At 41.4% G+C, this 18,643-nt stretch overlaps 1 protein-coding gene across 1 annotated transcript in view; it reads right to left on the bottom strand.

Moving 5' to 3' along the window:
• PIKFYVE (phosphoinositide kinase, FYVE-type zinc finger containing) overlaps window positions 1-18,643 on the bottom strand; it is a 3,858,188-nt gene that overhangs the window by 1,735,143 nt on the left and 2,104,402 nt on the right. The window contains 1 exon segment of the mRNA XM_044075403.1: window positions 9,974-10,048. Coding sequence (XP_043931338.1) covers window positions 9,974-10,048 — 75 coding nt within the window.

Here is an 18,643-nt window from a genome sequence, read left to right as displayed (position 1 = left end):
CAATTCCTGGCTCCAACGACTCGAGAGGTCTCGGAGGAGGAGTGGTCGAAGGGGTAGGAAGGGTCTAGAGTTTCGATACCAACTGGAATGAAACTTCGATGAGTTTGGACAGAGCCGAGTTCTCCATTAGCTTCTGTACCACTCGGTCGACGTCGGAATCGAAAAGCGGCGTTGAAGGTGCCAAAGCCGTCACCGAGCGAAGGATTGAAGGTGGTGGTAACTCCAATACCAGCTCCAACACGGTAGTCTCGATCAGAGACAAGGACTCGACGCCCGACCCCGAGGCCTTTGGAGCCGGCATCCGAATCTGGAAAGAGGTGCTCGAAGCCGATGACTTAATCTCTGACACTCTTGAAGACTTCGACCACTTTGAAGACTTGGACACTTGTTCAGTGTTGTCCAGGGCCTCTTGAAATTCGGGTTTAAGCAACCCTCTGTCAACCAACTTCCTGCGTCTTTCCAGCATGACCCTCCCACTGAAGGAATGACATATGGAGCAATCTTCCTGCAAGTGGAGAGGGCCAAGACAGTAGACGCAGGAGGAATGGTTATCAGTAATGGACATCTTTTGTCCACACTGACATCTCTTGAAGCCCGATTTGGCTTTCTCAGACATTTTTAACTGTAAAGTTATGAAAAAATATATAGCAAAAAACACAGCACACTAATATATAGGAACACACACTACATATATAAGTATTTATATATATATATATATATATATATATATATATATATATATATATATATATATATATATATAATAATAATAATAGAAACAGTTTTAACACTATCTAACTATGTTATAGGGAAAAAAGGGGAAAAAGTTAAGGCAAAAAACTACAATAATATATAAAGATTACTGTTAATCCTGACAGAAAAATCCAAGGCCTTAACTAAGTAAATACTAAACTATTTTTATCTAAGAGAAAAAACACACCCTGTTAACTAACACTCTCTACACTACTATATACTACTTATAAAACTACTTTAAGCACTAATTCTAAACTACAACTTCGAAAAAGATTAAATATAATGAAAATATACTGGCCCAAGCCTCTCAGTATGCGATCTGCTGCTAGCGGCAAACTAGATCTGAGGGTTGACACCGGAGGATCATGGGATAGCACTGTGCCTCGAGCTTTCTCAAAGATGCGAAGCTGGTGATGTGGCCGACTCAGAGCCGAGGATCGGCTCCGAACCCGTGTGTAAGAACCAACGGCGAGATCGAACAATTTCACATTACACTCTGATTAACAGACAGAAATATCACTATCCAAATCTAAATAGCCTACACACACAGACAAATATATCTTACATTCAATATATCAAACTAGTGAAAAATTTGTAACAGTAAGAAGTATAATAACAATCAGCCCTAAACAACTACACTATAAGCTAAGAATAGTGCCAAGACTGTCTGACAGAAAATCAAAAATGCTGTGAGGTCAGTAACAGAAGGGCTAACTAAGATCTAAATATAAATAGACTTGAACTAGAAGCAAAATCTAGTACTACTCTACTGTACTAAATAATAAATGGCCATAGGCTGAAACTGACTACTTTTCACGAAAAAAACAGTATCGAGTAAGAGATGGAACACTTACCTGGCAAGATCGGTCATGCTTCTCCAAGAGGTGGCAAACGAGATCAGAATTACTCAGGGAGGAGCAATGAATTTTGGGTAGAAATGTTAGGAAGGGCTCAAGCCTAGAGCACTAAATCAGATAGACCAGATCAGAGCTGGGGCTTGAGAAGCCATAAGCCACATCTGATGGACTGAATGAACAGGACCTTTGGTCTGTTCTGAAACTGAACACTGTATCCCAGGCCTTAGAATTTGCAGGGCTTACCTTGCCCTTACAGATAGTCTTCCACTGTTTCAAGAGGAGGCCCAACCTTCCCTAGATGAGTAAGGAGGCAAAAGGAAGGTTTAGAATGATTAGGGAGAGGTTTAGGATCACATTTGTGATGTGGGGGTATGCTGGGCTGAGTTTTAAATGTTCCCTCAGTGTGCTGTAGTCCAGAGGGCCTCCAGGCTTTTTTTTCTCATCTTCTTTTCATAATTTTCTTTTAATCGCCTTTCCTACCACTTTTGGGGCTTGTTTCCATCTTACGTAGGGTAGGGAAGCCAGTGCAAAAAGTACAGTTGTGTACACTTAACATAAATGCGTGAGCTTTTCCAATACAAAGTTAAGGTCCCAGGCAGGAGTGGGTGCTCTCCTTGGGGGGGCCTTAAGTTGTTAGCCCATCTCAGGAACTTTCTGATGAGAGGGTGAGGAAAAAAGAGGTGGCTCAGTATTATAATGAGCCAAGATGGCAGACGCATGAATCTTAATGGAAGAGGAGGTCAGGCCTCTGTGTAGTAGTTCTGCTAGGTAATCCAGGATTACAGGTAAGGAGGGCACTGCTGTGTCCTTTCCTTTAGACTGAGTCCAAGAACAATATCTTTTCAGCATAGGATTTCCTAGTACTAAGCCTTCTGGTTTCAAGAATGACATCAAGCACCTGTTTGCTGAGGGTTGCTAGTGGGATATTCAAGTGATAAGCCAGGCTGCAAGGTTTGGGGTTTGCAATTATGGATGCAAAATCTGTCCCTGCTGCTGCAACAGCAGGGTAGGAGTCTGATGTATATGCCAGGGTGGCACCACTGTCAGGCTGCGCAGGAGTGGGTACTAGTGCTGGTGTGGCCAGTCCCGATCAATCAGAATTGCCCTTGGCTTGTCTTCTTTTATCTTGAGTAGTACTCAATAGAAGGGGCAGAGGGAAAGGCGTATATTGAGAGATTTTCCCATTGAAAGGATAGGGCATTTACCTTCCAGGCCCTGCTGTGAGGGTTCCTGCTGCAGTATTTGCTTAACTGATGGTTCTCGAGGGAGTCAAAGAGATCCACCACTGGTTTCCCGCACCTTTGGATCAGAAGGTTGAATGTGTTGGGCTCCAACTTCCACTCGTGTGGGTCTAGGAGATTTCTGCTCAAGTCATCTGCCACAGAATTTTGCTTGCCTGGCAGGAATTGAGCTTGTAGATGTACTTGGTTGCTCAAGGCCATGTTCCATAGGCCCATGGCTAACCTGCAGAGTAGGTAAGAATGGGTCCCCCCTGCTTGTTTATGTATCACGTAACTGTGGTGTTGTCTGTTTTTATCAGCAGTTGTCCTGGAAGGATTAGGTATCTGAAAGCTGTTTGAGCATTCTGTACAGCTAGCATTTCTTTATGACTGATGTGCAGGGGAATCTGCTTTGGGCTCCAGTGGGTCTGAATGCTTCTGCCTGCCATGTGAGCCCCCCATGCACAGTCGGATGTGTCTGTTGTCAGGGTTTTGGCGGCATGGGGTACTGTGAAATGCAGTTCCTTGTTGTGGTTGCATGCTACTGCCCACCAAAGGAACTCTGCCCTTAGACAAGGTATGATAGGAATGACAGTTTCCAAGTCCTGAGAATGCTGGCACCAAAGACTTTTTAAGTACCACTGAAGTTTCCACATATGCAGTCCTGAATATGGAATTAGCAGAATACATGAGGCCATGAACCATAGGGCTTGCAGTATTTTTCTTGCAGATAGCTGGGTTCTGGTGAACATTTGTTTGAAGTAGTCTGTCAGACAGACCTGTTTTTCTGAAGTTAGAAATATCATCTGGGAAGTTGTGTCCAAGCTTGCTCCCAGGAATACAAACTTTTGACTGGGTACCAGTTTAGATTTCTTTTCGTTGATGGGGTACCCCTATGAAGTGAGAAGGTTTTTTACAAATGCCAGATGCTGAAGCAGCAATTCTTGACTATCCGCCTGAATCAGGCAGTCGTCCAAGTAGGAGTACATTTGGATATTTTTCTGCCTGCAGTATGCAACGGCCAGAGCCAGGCATATTGTGAATACTCTGGGTGCAGTAGATAAGCCAAATGGAAGTGCAGAGAACTGATAGTGCATAGATCCGGAATGTAGATATTTCCTACATGGACTCCCTTATAGGGATGTGCAGATAAGCTTCTTTTAAGTCTAGGGTGACTAACCAGGCATCCTTGGCTAGCATAGGGAGAAGATGTTGCAGGGTAAGCATCTTGAATTTTGAGACCATCAGAAAGGTGCTTAGAGTTGAAAGATCCAGGCTAGGGCACCAGCAGCCCTCTTTTCTGGACACCAAGAAAAATCTGGAGTAGAAACCCTGACCTCTTTGTTCTACTGGAACAGGCTGAATAGCTCTGATACTGAGCAGGGAAAATACTTGCTTTTGGGCCTCTGGCCACTGGTTTGGAGGAAGGTCTAGAAACCCGCTTGGGGTTGGCAGTGAATAGAAGTAGAATTTGCACCCCTGGGATACAATGTTGAGGACTCATCAGTCCTGAGTGATGGACATCCAGTTTTTTGCATGAAGGGCAAGTTTTCCTCCTAGGGGCACAAGCAGTTGGGCAGGGCTGTGAAGTAGATCTGAAAAGTCATTGGTGAACTTTTTCCATAAGGGGGCGGCTAACTACCTGTTTTTGGGGTGTGGGCACTTCATTGCTTGGATTTCTGTATACCCTGAGACTGCAGTCTGGGTGGCCCGTTTCCCCTGGGTCTTGTCTGGGAAGGCCTGGAAGGGGCTGGAAAGGACTAGTGCTTTAAAGGGCAATGCCTACTGAATTTAGGTTGTTGCACTTGTAAGAATTCTTTAACAGTTTGCATAGATTTAGCTTTTTCTTCCACCTTTTTAAGAACTACTACTGCTTTGGTGCCAAACGGTCCTTATTTAAAGGAGCATCTAGTAATTTGGATTTTACATGATCTGGCAAGGTTTGTTCCTTCAGCCAAGCATGTCTTCTCAGTACAGAACCAGTGACTGCTGCCCTGCAAGATGCTTCTAGGGCATCAAAACCACACTGCAAAGTATGCTTACTAACTTGGTTTGCAGAATGCATTAGCTCTTGTAAATCTTTGTTTTCTGCACAATCTGGAAATGCCATTTTTTGTTTAATTAGATCCATAATATGTTGCTGATACTTCAGTATATGAAACTGGCAATTCAATGCTCCGATAGCAAGAGTTGCAGAGGTATAGACCTTCTTACTCTATCTGTCTAAAGCTCTGGAATCCCTGTCTGAAGGGGTAGGCTTTTTGGCTGTAGTAGCCTTAATACCTTTAGATCCCTGGGAAATGATCTCTGGATCAGCAGTAGGATTCTTGAAAAGAAACTTGTGGGAATCAGGTACTCGGTAGTACCAGTCAGGGTTTCAAGGGGCCAAGGGTAAAGTGTCTGTTGTAAGACTGGATTCCATAAAGACATCCTCTACAACATCCAGGACAGGGGGTATAGCTAGAGGCCTGTGCTGAGGCAACTCTAAAAATTCTCAGAGTCTCTTTTTGGACTGAGGTTAGTCTTGGCATTCCCGGTGGAAATGCTCTCAAAGTGTGTAAGGTTTTAGCAAAATAAAAATCCTCTGTAGGGGAGGCAGAGGGAATGGATTCCTCTGCATCTGAATCCGCACAGGCTGATAAGGGCATGTCCAGATAATCAGAAGGATCATAGTCATTGGACTCCTGGTCTGTAGAATCAGAAGGGAACTCAGTTTTCCCCATCTCTCATCCAATGGAGAGCCCTGGCAGTCTTGTCATCCGGACACTGGTAGTATATGAGTTACTTCAGTCAGCAGCATGTTCAGGTCTTTGAGTGCCTGAGGTTCAAGGTCCTTGGGTGGAGCATGACCTGCCTAGGTAACCCTACTGATACCTACAGCCCTCTGTTAGGAAATAGGGGGGGCAAAGGGGTAAGGATGATGGAAGTCAGAGGACCCATCCCAACCATAACATTTAGAAAAATATATCAAGAAAGGGGAAGGTGAGTGATAAAGGATATTTCAACATTTTTTAAATTACCATAACTGCCCTTCTGAGGTAAGAGGAGAGTCCTCTAATAATATGAATATCCAAACTGGCATACTTAGGTTCACAGCTGTACAGCAGGCTAGCAATCAGTGGGGCCTTTATAAGCTCAGCCAAGCATCCAGATTGTATCTCACAAATTTACGTGATTAACAGGTTACTTTACAGGATATCTGTAATCCAGGACAAGACTTACACACTGCCTCTGTCATTTAGAAACATAGGTAATAGACCCAGGGTGTATTGCCAATTTCCCATCCACTGGTCCAAGTCTCTCTTGAATAGGATTAGGGAAGCGGTCTGCTTCATGTGTTTTATTTATATCACAAGCAAAGTTTAAGTCCCTGGATCACATAATTCTGATATTATTAATTTTGTAGATATGAAAAAGGTCCATCAGAGTGGGATCCAAGGATGCCTTGTATACCAGGCATAATCATTAGGAAACAGAGTATGTAGTGTTGAGGCAATCATAGAACATGCTGTTTACGCCCTGTATTTATTTATTTTTTTTTTGTGAGGAACATTGCAGCTGTTGCATGCGCCTAGTCAGGTACATACTAAAGGGGCAGTGTACTCATTAATGGCCCTCATGAGGGCCAAGCACAATGAAGAGATTACTTCCTTAAACCTTGATGACATTGTCTTGCTTGCAAACTGACAAACATAGAATGATTTCTTTACTACTGTCTACTTAAGTACCTAAATCCCAGACTACTAGTTCAACTCTTATTACTATGGAGGTAATTTCTAATTTCTAGGACAGCTGACTTTCCAACAGGTACTATTATGCATTCCTTGGGATTGAGTTTTAAGCTGTGGCTTTGGCACCAGTTATTTGTCTGTTATTCCTTATCGTCATAATCTTCTGCATACTTGGTCAGACACAGTCCCCTTGACACTGGTTTTAACTTCTAAGAAGTAGATGCCAAAAAGGAGCAGACCCAGCACAGAGACTTGTGGGACTCTGCTAGTGATCGGCCTCTTTGTGGAAGTGGTCTCCCCTATCCTAATTTCCTGGTTCCTGGCTGAGAGACAGCTAACTATCCAGTGTGTAACACAGGGGTTTATGCCTATATCCATGACTTTGTTTACAATGACAGAGTGGAGTGGAATACTGTATCAAATGCCTTGGGCAGGTCAAGGAAGGCAGTATGCAACATTTTGCCCTCATTCTTTGCCTTGCTGACCTCAAAGATGCCCACCAGGATGAGTAGGCATAAACTGTTCTTGACTAAACTGGGATGGATCTGGTGTCTGAAGGTTTTCTATGTCCTTGTTAATCATTCGCATTATAATTCTTTCCATTGCTTTACATATGGGATTATCAGACTCATGGCTGTGTAGTTCCTGGGGTCTGCTGATGGCCCACCCTTGCGTGGTGGTATGACCACTGCAGTTCTCCATTCATACGGCACAAAGTCTTTCTGGAGGCCATGATTAAATGGTGACTCCACTGGTCCTAACAGGTCATGCTTCAGGCTACTTAGGAGGCATACTAGGATATTATTGCGGGCCCAGTGACGCAATGTTTTTGGCTTCAGAAAGAGCATCTAGGATTAGCTCTCCAGTGATAGTTGGGGGAGGAGGTGTTTAATGGAATTTCATAGGTGGTGGCCGTTGGAGAGAGGAGAAGTAAAACTGGAGTTGAAGTTGTCAGCCAGCAGATTTGCTACATCTTCAGCCTCTGTCTAGGTGGCCTCATTTTCAATCAGTTTTGCACACTGCTGTGTGCTGCCTTTGACGTTTTGGAGATGGCTAAATAACTCCTTGCTGCTGTCTTCTGCCTGGGAAGCTATCTTTACCTCAAACTTGGCTTTAGTAGACTTAATCTGCCCTCTTAGTTGTTCATTTACATTGAGGAGTGTGTGTGTGTTTATCATGCTAGGCACAGCACTTCCTAACCTTGGCTTTGACTTTTGTTTTTCTTTTATTGTGCAGACTGTTTATCTTTGGATTTCACCAGGGTGGCTTGTTTTTTTGAGTTAGTTCTGGGCTTTTTTCTGGAAGGCACAGCTGTCTGCATTTACTGACATGACTATACATGGTTTCTGTGAACAATCCTGCATAAGATCAGGTGTTCTCAGGGTTTTGGGGGCTTGACATTTTGACAAGGTATGACTTTAGTAGTAGGAATTTTGTCATATAACAGTTCCTTAATGTTAAGGGGTTGGCTGGGGGGTCACAGAAATGATCTGACTTTCCAAGAGAGGACATTACACTATGGGGGGGGGGGGCTTGCAGCATTCTCTCAGGTTTGTGAACACCAGGTGGAGTATGTTTGCACCCTTAGTGGGCATATGGACTATCTGATCCAAGTTGTATGTGTTTACAAAGTCCAGGAATCTTTAGGCCTGTAGGTTTGGGGTCGAGTAAGTATATTAGATTATAGAGGAGTAGCTGAAGTCACCAATGATTATGGCAACGGATTGAATGATGACAGCCACCAATAAGTTCAAGCATATGTTATGGGTTTCTCGGGTCATAATGGGTGACTTGTAGCTTGTGAGGATATGCCATGGGACTTTGTCTATGGAAATCTGGATACAGAGAAGCTCAAGTGCATTGTTTTGTTTTACTAGTCTTGAGGGGAGTTTGTTGTTGATACAGACTGAGATACCTCCACCTTTGGTCCCTACTTGTGCGGTAGCTGGAACGAATGTGTGGAAAACATTGTAACTCTGCACTGCCAAGGTACTCTCCACAGCTTTAAACCATGTCTCAGTAACTGCACAGATGACCACATTCTCCAGGGTGAGGAGAGCCTGGAGGGAATTAAGTTTCTTGTTTAGGCTCCTGGCACTGAGCAGTAACAACTTTAGATTCCCTTGGGTTGGTTTTGCTTTGTCAGGTTTGTCAGTTTGGCATTGCCTAAGAGGCAATATGTGTAGGGCAATATTTTAGCAAATATTCAGAGACCTAGAAGGCACAGGTGCAGATCATACTTGGCAAATGTGGTCTATTGACTACATCTTCCAATGCTGATAAATATTGCGTCCCCTTGGAATGACACCAGAAACTAATTACTGAAGTCTATCAATTTTTGTTTATATTGCAGCATCATCCCTGGTGAAAGAAGAATATTGCTTAAAGCTAGGCACACACCAGCCTGGGACACAGTCTGAGAGCTAAATAACGTCACTTTTCATATACTTCAGGGAGGTATCTTTCATGTCATTTACTATGACGGTCACACCAGTACTTCTGGTCTAACGACTTGATAGCATGGGTGATTTGGCAGATCCTAACAGTGATCTCCACTTTACTCAGCCTGGTGAGCAGAATATATGTATGTCTCACACTGTAGTTTCCTATGATTAAATATTGGGTACAGTCACACTGCACAAAGAATCACAAACAACAACTATCTTGAGAGGTGTAGCTACAGTGGGAGTGAAAGGGGGAGCCACCCCAGGTCCAAGATCTCAAAAGGCACAACTTTCATTACTGGCACTTAGTTTCTGAATGCTAATAATGAATTTACCAAAGTGCTTTAGCTCTTCGTGTGTGGTTTATTGGACTACCAGCATACATACATGAATGCTGATAATCTCTTTTTGGTCATAGTTGAAGTGCTCAGCACTCCCTTAATGACTTTAGCAAATTACTAGTTACATATGCAGCAAGTGGCTTGCTATAGTTTAAAGAAGGGATTATTTTTCATCCAGAGCCAAAGTATTATATTTACTGACTGACTTCCACATCAGAGAACCTTAAACAACTGATTTCAGTTTCAAATACCTACAACTCTTTTTTCAGCTGTTACATACACAAGCTATTTTGGTCTCAGAAGGTTAGCCTACCATGTCTTAAAAGTGTTTTTCCTTAATTACTAGCCAAATTAAGTTGCATCTGTTAAAACAGCAAAAGAGCAAGACAAAATTCTCCCAAGTAATCTGCATCAGATTTGGAGTTATTACAACCAACACTTATACAACAGCATAGTCTGCAAAGAAAAGTAAGAAACTGTTTTTCCCATGTAAATAAGCCACTTTTTTCTGATTGTTCCCTATTAAACAGTACCCAGAATAACTTCCTTAAAAGTTAACTACTTGGTAATACTTGCCTGGAAGAGTGACAAATGTTAAACATGCATACTCTGTTCTTTATACAGTACCTTTTTATGGGCAATGTTCTTGGTACACACAAATCCATTTACAACTGCAGTGTCAAACTTCTTTCCACCTGGAATCTTAAACAAAAATGAAGACATAAGAATCGTCAGTATGAAACATATTACTATAATGTGGTCTCCTTTGCCTAGACAGTCCCTAGTTTTCTGAAAAGATTACCTCAGGTAATTATTTTTAAACTACAAAGCTTGCCTACAATATAAAGCTATTAGATATGCTTACATAAAGAGATACCATTAAATGAATGTGGCTTTTTCTAGAACTAATCTGATATATAACTACTGGGAACATGGTTAACTTCAAGCATCTGAAACACAAAAAGCTTGATGTTCTACTCAAGAGTGCTTCAACATATGAATGTGCAACTGGCATAACAGTACCATAACAGTATATCCTTGTGTGCCTTATCAGCAGGCTGTAAAAATGCTTTAAGACTTCATTTACAAAATTAACTTTCAAGCTGTCTCCACATGTGGGTCCTAGCCAACAACAGTGCTTGCAACCACTGATGACAGAAGGTGAGTTCTAAATACATCCATACAAAAATGTTGCTGTATCTGTAGACATGACAATAGACAATAAAAGTCAGGCCCTAAAAGTAAAAGTTGAGATTATGCTAAGAGAAAATGCATATTACAAATACAGATAACTAGTTGTTAAAAAAGTGTTTCCTTTCATAACTTACCACTCACCTTGCCAAATTTAGCTCAGCAGAAATGCCTCTCAGTACCCCCAACAATGTTGATGCAGACTCCAATAAAAAAGGCTAGTCTACTTCATCAAATAAAGAGTGCAACAATAAATATTCAAATTATCCTACAGGTGGACAAAGTGTGATTCCTTGAGCACCAATTGTCAATGGTCCAAGACACCAAGGATTATATCGCCAAATGCCATATTCCACAGAAATCATTGCCAGCGAGATTTGGGGGGGGGGGGGGGTTCTCCCTTCAAGTTGATGTGACCATGGAGTTAGTATACATAAATTTAGGGGATACTGGCAGCATGTCGTAAGAAAAAAAACATTTATGTTTTCTGCGATTTGTGCTTTGAACATTAGATTTTGGTTACTAGGATCATTGGGTGTTTGGTATTCAACAACCCATAGTGGAAGCAAATCCTCACTACATGTAAGGAACTCTAGAACCTTTTGAGGAAGAAGGTGTGTGGTGGGGACAGAAGGGTAAAATTGTAGAATGATACAAGCACAAAGGATACGAGTCTAACTCATGACAAATCAGTATGATACAATCAACACTGATCAAAGACTACAACATCTGACCAGATCATCCAAGCTCATTTACGCAGCTTCACTCAAATGGAGCGATTGTCAGCATGTGTAGGCAGATTTAAGCTATATGCATGTCTTGGGATGTGATTTACGGGCAGGCAAACCACCTTGCTCTCCAGTATTTATGTGGGGGACATTGCTCCATACCACTCTTACCTAAATATACTAACTCCATACACACAGACTCAGAGATGGGATGACAGTATGAAAATTTTCATAAGAGCATTGTACTACCTCCAAAGTTTTTCAAGTGGGGAGACAAGACACCTCTGGTATACCTTGGTTAATCTGCATAGCTTTCCAGATTTTTGAGCAGTCTAAACTGCATCATAACCAATCGATGGTTTTCCTGATTCTGACAGTTATGACAGTGCCTCCTGTAAGGAATTTCAGGCCAATCATCCTAATAAATTTAGACTTGTAGATCTTTGCTAAGATCCTGAAAAATAAGATTAGAGGAGGCCCTACCACACCTAGTCTAACCAGCTAAGAATGGTTTTGTAAAAGGAAGGCAGATTACGGACAATGATGAAAAGCAGCATCTTCTAGTTCATTTTGGGTGCTGCTCTGTTATACCAGGGATGGTTCTATTAGGTATCTCCAAAGCCTTTCATTCTGTACATTGGAACAGGTTATTCAGCACCACTAAGAAGTAGGGATTTGGGGGAACTTTTAGAATGCGAGGAAGTACCTATATATGCAAATGGCATTTAGAGTGATGATCAAAGACTGGCTCTCTGATGTGGGTCAAACAGGGAAGAGGCAGGGGTGCTCTCTTTTGCCTTAGTATACTCCTTTAGGTATGGAAGTGCCAGTAAAAGTTAGAGCATACCGTCATGAGAATTTATAGTTTCTTTTATTTATTTGCAGATGATTGCCTACTTCTTAGTTTGGACATTCAAGCTCAATACATGCACACACTATGATGTTATTAGGCAAATGGTATCTCACTGATAGCAGACAATTCAGACAATGAATAAAGCTTGACAGTAACTGTTGGAAATGTTCAGCCCCCTCCCCCCAAACTGGCATTTTGCATATGTTCTGCAAATGTATGCCAATAAAGGAGTACTTGGGGAATCTAACATCACCTTTGGAACAGGTACTTAAGCCACCATTCAGTAAGTTTGGAAACTGTGACTTTTAGACATGCCCTATCCCAAGGAGTCATCTTTTTTCCCAGTACTAGAGGCAGGTCGGCTTCTGTCTAGTGTTTCCAATTTAATTTTTGCCAAGGAATGGAAATCCAGAAATCTGTTATCTTATGAACTTCTTTGAGTCAGTCACCAGAGCTGTGGAAGAAGGTAAGTTGGTTCATACAGCCCACCTTGATCTGGCCAAGGCCTTTGATACCATTCCTCATTCAGGAATCAGAAAAACTCACTAAGCTAGGCATCAACCCCTATATTACTAGGTGGGTTGCAAACTGTCTCACAGATAGAATCCACAGTATGAAAGTAGCTGACTCCCAAGTCAGACTGCCCACCAGTCACGAGTGGAGCCCCACAGGGTTCGGTCCTGGGTCCCCTCCTGTTTGGTACCTACTTCTCTGAAGTCCAGACCAACACAAAGGGACTCTGACAAAGTTCACAGACTATTGCAAGTTGGGCGCTATTATTAACACCCCAAGTGATGTTGACATCCTACAGAAAGGCCTCACTGAGACCACCGACTTGTGTCAGAACCATGGCCTTAAGCTCAATGCCAAAATTTGTCATCCCCTTTGGGAAAAAGCCGGTTCCCATAAATTACCACATCACTGGTACTCCACTGAACATAGAAGGCATTACAAGAGATCTGGGAACACAGGCTGATAGCAACCTCTCTTTTGACCACCACATTGCCACTGTGGTCAGAAAGTCCTTCTACACGGCACATCTCATTACTAAGGGTTTTGCATCCAGGAATAAATAAGTCATTGTCTCTCTGATGTCGGTGTCCTGGCCCAGCAATCAAGGAGCCTCAATCCACACCACTAACACCAGAGAGGGCGTCACATGTATAAGGAAAGGATAACAAATACACACAGTAAAGTGCAATTTCCCTTAAGAGCACACAGAGATCACAGTTAGTCCAGGGCTGGTTGCTCCCTAGGTCCCCATAAGACTCCCCACCGGCACAGCTACAGAGTCCAGATCTCAGCCCAGCTGGGCAAGCTAAAATCTCCAGTACCCTCTCTGTCCAACCAGTGCTTTGTGTCCCTGCCCAAGTAACTGACACACACACACACACACTTTGAGATAAGAGTTTATACAACCACACAGACACTTCTGGGGAAGGCTGGCACAGGTTCTCCAGCTGTGCCCCTTTTACCCAGATTATACGATAGTACCCAGCCACCACACAGCTAATAATTATCAGCTACCCAAAGGCCCTTAAAAGGGTGTCCAATTATTATTATCCAATTGGTAGATGTGAATAAACAGTCAAGGCTTATTAGAGTGACTTGGTACAGTAATCACTATAAATATGCAATGTATTCTAGCGCTTAAATTATCTCTACACAAACCAGCCACAGTTAAAAGGTTTTAAAATATTTAATAATAAATAATTAAAACTACAAGACAATACTTTTTACTACACAGTGAGTGCTAGCCAAGAGTTCGGAGATCACATAGAAATACTTAAAATAATTCAGTAGTACAGTTCTGACACCACAGAAAAACAGTCTAATCTTTCAAGTTTCTAGCTATCCCTAAAAGAAAACACAAATCTAAGATAACTTACATGTGAGCAAGAGGCAAAGCTGTGAGTTGGATGATCAAGACAAAATGCTTAATGCCTTCTGATTCTCTCTGTTTAAATTGTTATTCCAGTCCTTATTCCCATTACATCATTTATTTTACACTTTCCTGGTGTTCCCAGGCTAACATATACTACATAATTGTTATCTTGCACCTGCAGGAAACTACATAATTAAGAGACAGCCCACATGTAAACTCTAGGAATTATTCCTTAAGTTAAAACAATAGGCAGGATGCCTTCATCTAGCCCGGCCGGAGAAGAATTGTAATCAAAGACAGTCATGAAATAATTTGAACTTCAAAGGACAAACAAGAAATGCTTGTCTTAGCTTTCTTTACAGCAGAGGGTAATGTTGTTACATTGTTTTAAGTTCACATTTCACAGCATATTCTTTCATTTAAAAAAAACAAGTCTGTAGTTCAACATTTATACTGACAAATTATAGAATTATCTGCACAATTCTATCTGGCTAGGCTGGCAGCCTTCACAGTCTCCCTCTACTCTTCCCTCATTAGGCCAATCCGAGTACAATGCCCCATTTGGCATGTACCTCACTAGACACCTGCAACAACTGGAATGGCTGCAAAAGTACCTCACAAAGAGGATCCTAGGCCTTAAGCACTTGTTCTATATGGACAGACTTAAACTCCAACTATTCTCTGTCTCCTCTTGCCTCCTCCGAGGCAATCTCTGCTTGACTTACACAAAGCCATGTCTGACCCAGCTCTGTTAGAAGTGCTACATCTAAAGAAATCTCAATCCCTCTGCACCACATGCTCCAGAGACCTCAACCTCATTACTACAATCAACAGAACATGCTGGAGGGACAGGTTCATAACCCAGAGACTGTCCATGCTATGGAATACACTTCCCATACATGTCAAACAGAGCACCTCACTGGCCCTCTTCAAGAGGAATCTTGATAAGTGGATGGGAAATTGAAAATTCACCCCGAGGATCACTTTAGTGGGTCTCCTTGACAGAAGCACTGGGAACTAAGGTCGGGTGGCACAATCCCAGGGAAATCCTATGGGCTAGGCTTGTAAAGGCTCCAGGGCCATTAGCCTAATACACACGTATGAATCTAGGTTAGGTTCATCATACATACACATTTAAGATTCATTAGATACTCCTATAACAACACCCACCTATCATGTGGTGACTGCCCAAAAGGATTTCATTTTTGCTAAATATACCAGTCTTTGTGATTAAAGCATGTTTGATGGATGAAATGTACTACTTGCCTCCAGATGAACTACGCAGCAGATGATCAGCTGGAGTTACCTGGCATCATATGTGCTGAACATATAAACTGTAAATAGTTACACAATTTGTGGTTTGAACACAATTTGTGGTTTGAACACAATTGATTAGAGCAGTTTAATTTTCACTGTTGTCTTTGTCTGGATGCATTCATTGTTGAATATGTACTGTGTCTGCTAAATATTTTTCTCTTTTTAAATGAACAACCATAAAATTTCAAACAAAAATATATATGACAATCCAGATGGAATTATAGTACAAGACAACACTGCTAGAGTTGGTGAGTTTAACACATTCAGTAAAGTTAGCCGGGATCTTATCAGCAGGGAAATGGTAGCATTTATGTTCCACAAAAAACATAATAGTAAGGATATGAAGGGATGGAGGTAGGAATTAAGGGTTGTAAACTCCTCTTTGACAAGCTGTTCACAAACACAGGACTAAGAAAGATTCTCTGTTATTTGCACTATATTTAGCACCACTAGAAAAGAAAATAAGGGATTCACAAAGTAAAAGATACAACTGGTGCGGTAATCAACATTTAGCCTTACTTGCAGATAATATTTCTCATAGCCAGGTATGGAGCATACGTAAACACAATGTGCCCTTTCAACTAGCAACTCCTGCTGTGGAATACTAGTCCAGTTGCTTATTCGGGCTTTCATAAAATTAATGCAGTCTGTTCCTTCCAGCTACTCTGGTATTGTTGAAAATCTCAGGTTTTCCCTATGTGAGCTGTCCTCTAATTCTATTATTTTTTAAACCTCTCTTCCTGAGTAGTGTCATAGTCAGCCAGCCTTTTCTGCATTTCAGCTTCTGATTTTTTCAGCTTTATCACTTAATCTGAATATCAGTTTAAAGCTTATTCTATTTTTGACAGCCTTTTTTTGTTAGTGGTGATATACTCCATCAATGTTTCATTTATTTTAACCAGGTCTGTGCGCAGTTGTCTTATATCTTCCTGTAGGTTACTGCAAGTCAGTCTGGAGGTTGCATTGCTTTTTGTTGAACAGCTGCAGAACTGTCCCCAGTCAGTGTTTCTTCCTCACTTTTTGTAGCTCATTGTTTTCCAGATGCTTTGTATTTCTTTTTTCCTGGCATCCAGGCAGTACACTTACTAGCCAGTTATGGAAATTTATCCATAAACACAGAAGTCTACAGGCCTTCTCTGCTAAGTTTCTTACTCAATGTGCAGCCATCTTGGAAGGCTAATTGCAGATGATATTGTTCTGCATTTGATAAATCCAGAAATGGTCACAATGGCGCTGAACATTTTGAGAAGGTTTCAAATTTTTCAGAATAAAATAAACTTAAACACAACAACAGTGATAAACAATGCACCCATGCATTAATTAGTTCAGCAATACCCATACTTATGGGGACATAAGATGAAATATTTAGGTGTACAGATAAAATGATTCTGTTATGGCAGCTAAGGATAGGTGAAGACAGTCTAAACAGGAGAAAATATGATGTACACTTCTGTAAGTAACCTTATCCTAACAGTAGATTTTAGGACTTCCAAGATGGCTGCAAACTGATTGGCAGCTTAACTTCAGCTCTCCCAGAGTGAAAAAAAGAATATGAGAGATAAAGACTAGTAATTCTGTCAGTTAAAGTAAAATTCAGTTGCTGAATAGTAATTACACTGCCTGGATGTCAGCAAAGAAGAAATTTTGAGGGTCTCATAGAAAATCAACTAGAAAAAGTGAGGAGGAAACACTGACGGAGAAAACCCTGCAGCAGTTCAGCAAAAAGCAGTTCAAGCTCCAGCTCTGGTACAAGAGAAGGCTTCTGTAGATTACAGGAAAAATAAATCAATGTACTTATAGCTGGTTAAAATAAATGTAAAATAAATGAAATATTGAAAGAGTATATCAATTCAAATAGCAAAAAGCTGGAAAAAAGGGAAGAAGCTTTAAACAGCTATTCAGAAGAACTGATAAAACTGCAAAATTCAGAGGACGAAATGAAGAATAAGGCTGTCTGAAAATGAGACTGCTCAAGAAGGGCTGTTTAATGAAGTAGTAGAGTTAGAGGACAGAGCATGCAGAGAAAACCTGAAATTTTCTACTGTACCACAGAAACTGGAAGGAATAGACTATTAATTTTATGAAAGCACAAATAAGCAACTGGACTGGTATTCCACACTTGGATTTCTTAATTATAAGGGCATATAATGTGTATGCTCCAAACATGGCCATAAGAAAGCAGCTAGGACCTGTATTATAAAAGATGCAATCATACCAGCAAAAACAGATGACCCTGACAAAACTGTGGCAGAAATGCAAAGTATTAAAAAATTGAACACAGTCAAGTATTTGTGGAAAATGATTGTTCACCGTACACCAGGTAGAAGAGATGCAAATTTATCCCAGCAATGACAGAACGTCGAGAAGCAGCTGTGAAAATCATACTGCTGTATCCAGTTGTCTTCAGAATATTTTACTCCTAAAAGATTGAAGTAATTTTTTGATGCATAACAGGCTAATGAGGAAATACAACAGACTGTAGAACAAACTGAGCTATCAAACTGAAGGAAACACTTCTTTTCATTCTTCTAACAATAAAGTCCACAGAAAGAATGCCAGTGAAACCCTTTCCAATGTTCCAAAGGAAAATGCTTGAGGGAGAGTAAAAAAGCACAGGAGTTGACTAGAAGAATAGGGAATATCTTGAACCAGAACCAGAGTCTGTGGTTGGGAAGATGGAGATGAAAGTACAGTTGTGTGCCGACCATAAATGTAGATGTTCTAGTGTATTCACTGTTGCAGTCATTACACTTGGGTTATCCTGCTGGTAGGCTACCCGCAGTCGGCCTGAATTCCAAAGTCCTGGTCCAGCGTCGGTTGCTATTACCTCTTCCTTGACATCAGTGCACCAGGGGTATAGAAGATGCAGCAGACGCCATTTTCTTCAGTTTTTCTTGCCCCAGATGTCAGGTGCCCCTAAAAGGGTAGGCTAAAAAACATTGCTTATAAAAGCATGCACTAAAATAAACAATACCTTCATCTACAAGCAAATACACCACATAGGTTGTATAGGATAGAGAAGTACAGATAAGACCCAGCAAAGAGAGGGGGATGGTGGGTTGGTAACCTGGACTGCAACAGTGAATACACTCGAACATCTACATTTATGGTAGGTACACAACTGTACTATGTTCATCGTCTTTCACTGTTGCAGTCATTACACTTGGGTTGAGTGCCAAAGCTGAGGTTGGACGGTTGGATCTAAACAGAATTAGGAGTGGCTATAAGGCCCTGCAGAACTGCAGTGGCAAAGCCTGCTCTGGATTTAGAGTAAAGAGGTAAGTGGTAGTGCTTAGTAAAAGTGTGCACTGAAGTCCAAGTTG

The sequence above is a fragment of the Protopterus annectens genome, chromosome 6.part1 (assembly GCF_019279795.1).
Source record: "Protopterus annectens isolate FY-2018-M chromosome 6.part1, PAN1.0, whole genome shotgun sequence".
Taxonomy (NCBI): Eukaryota; Metazoa; Chordata; order Ceratodontiformes; family Protopteridae; genus Protopterus; species Protopterus annectens.
This window is presented reverse-complemented; position numbering and strand designations above follow the sequence as displayed.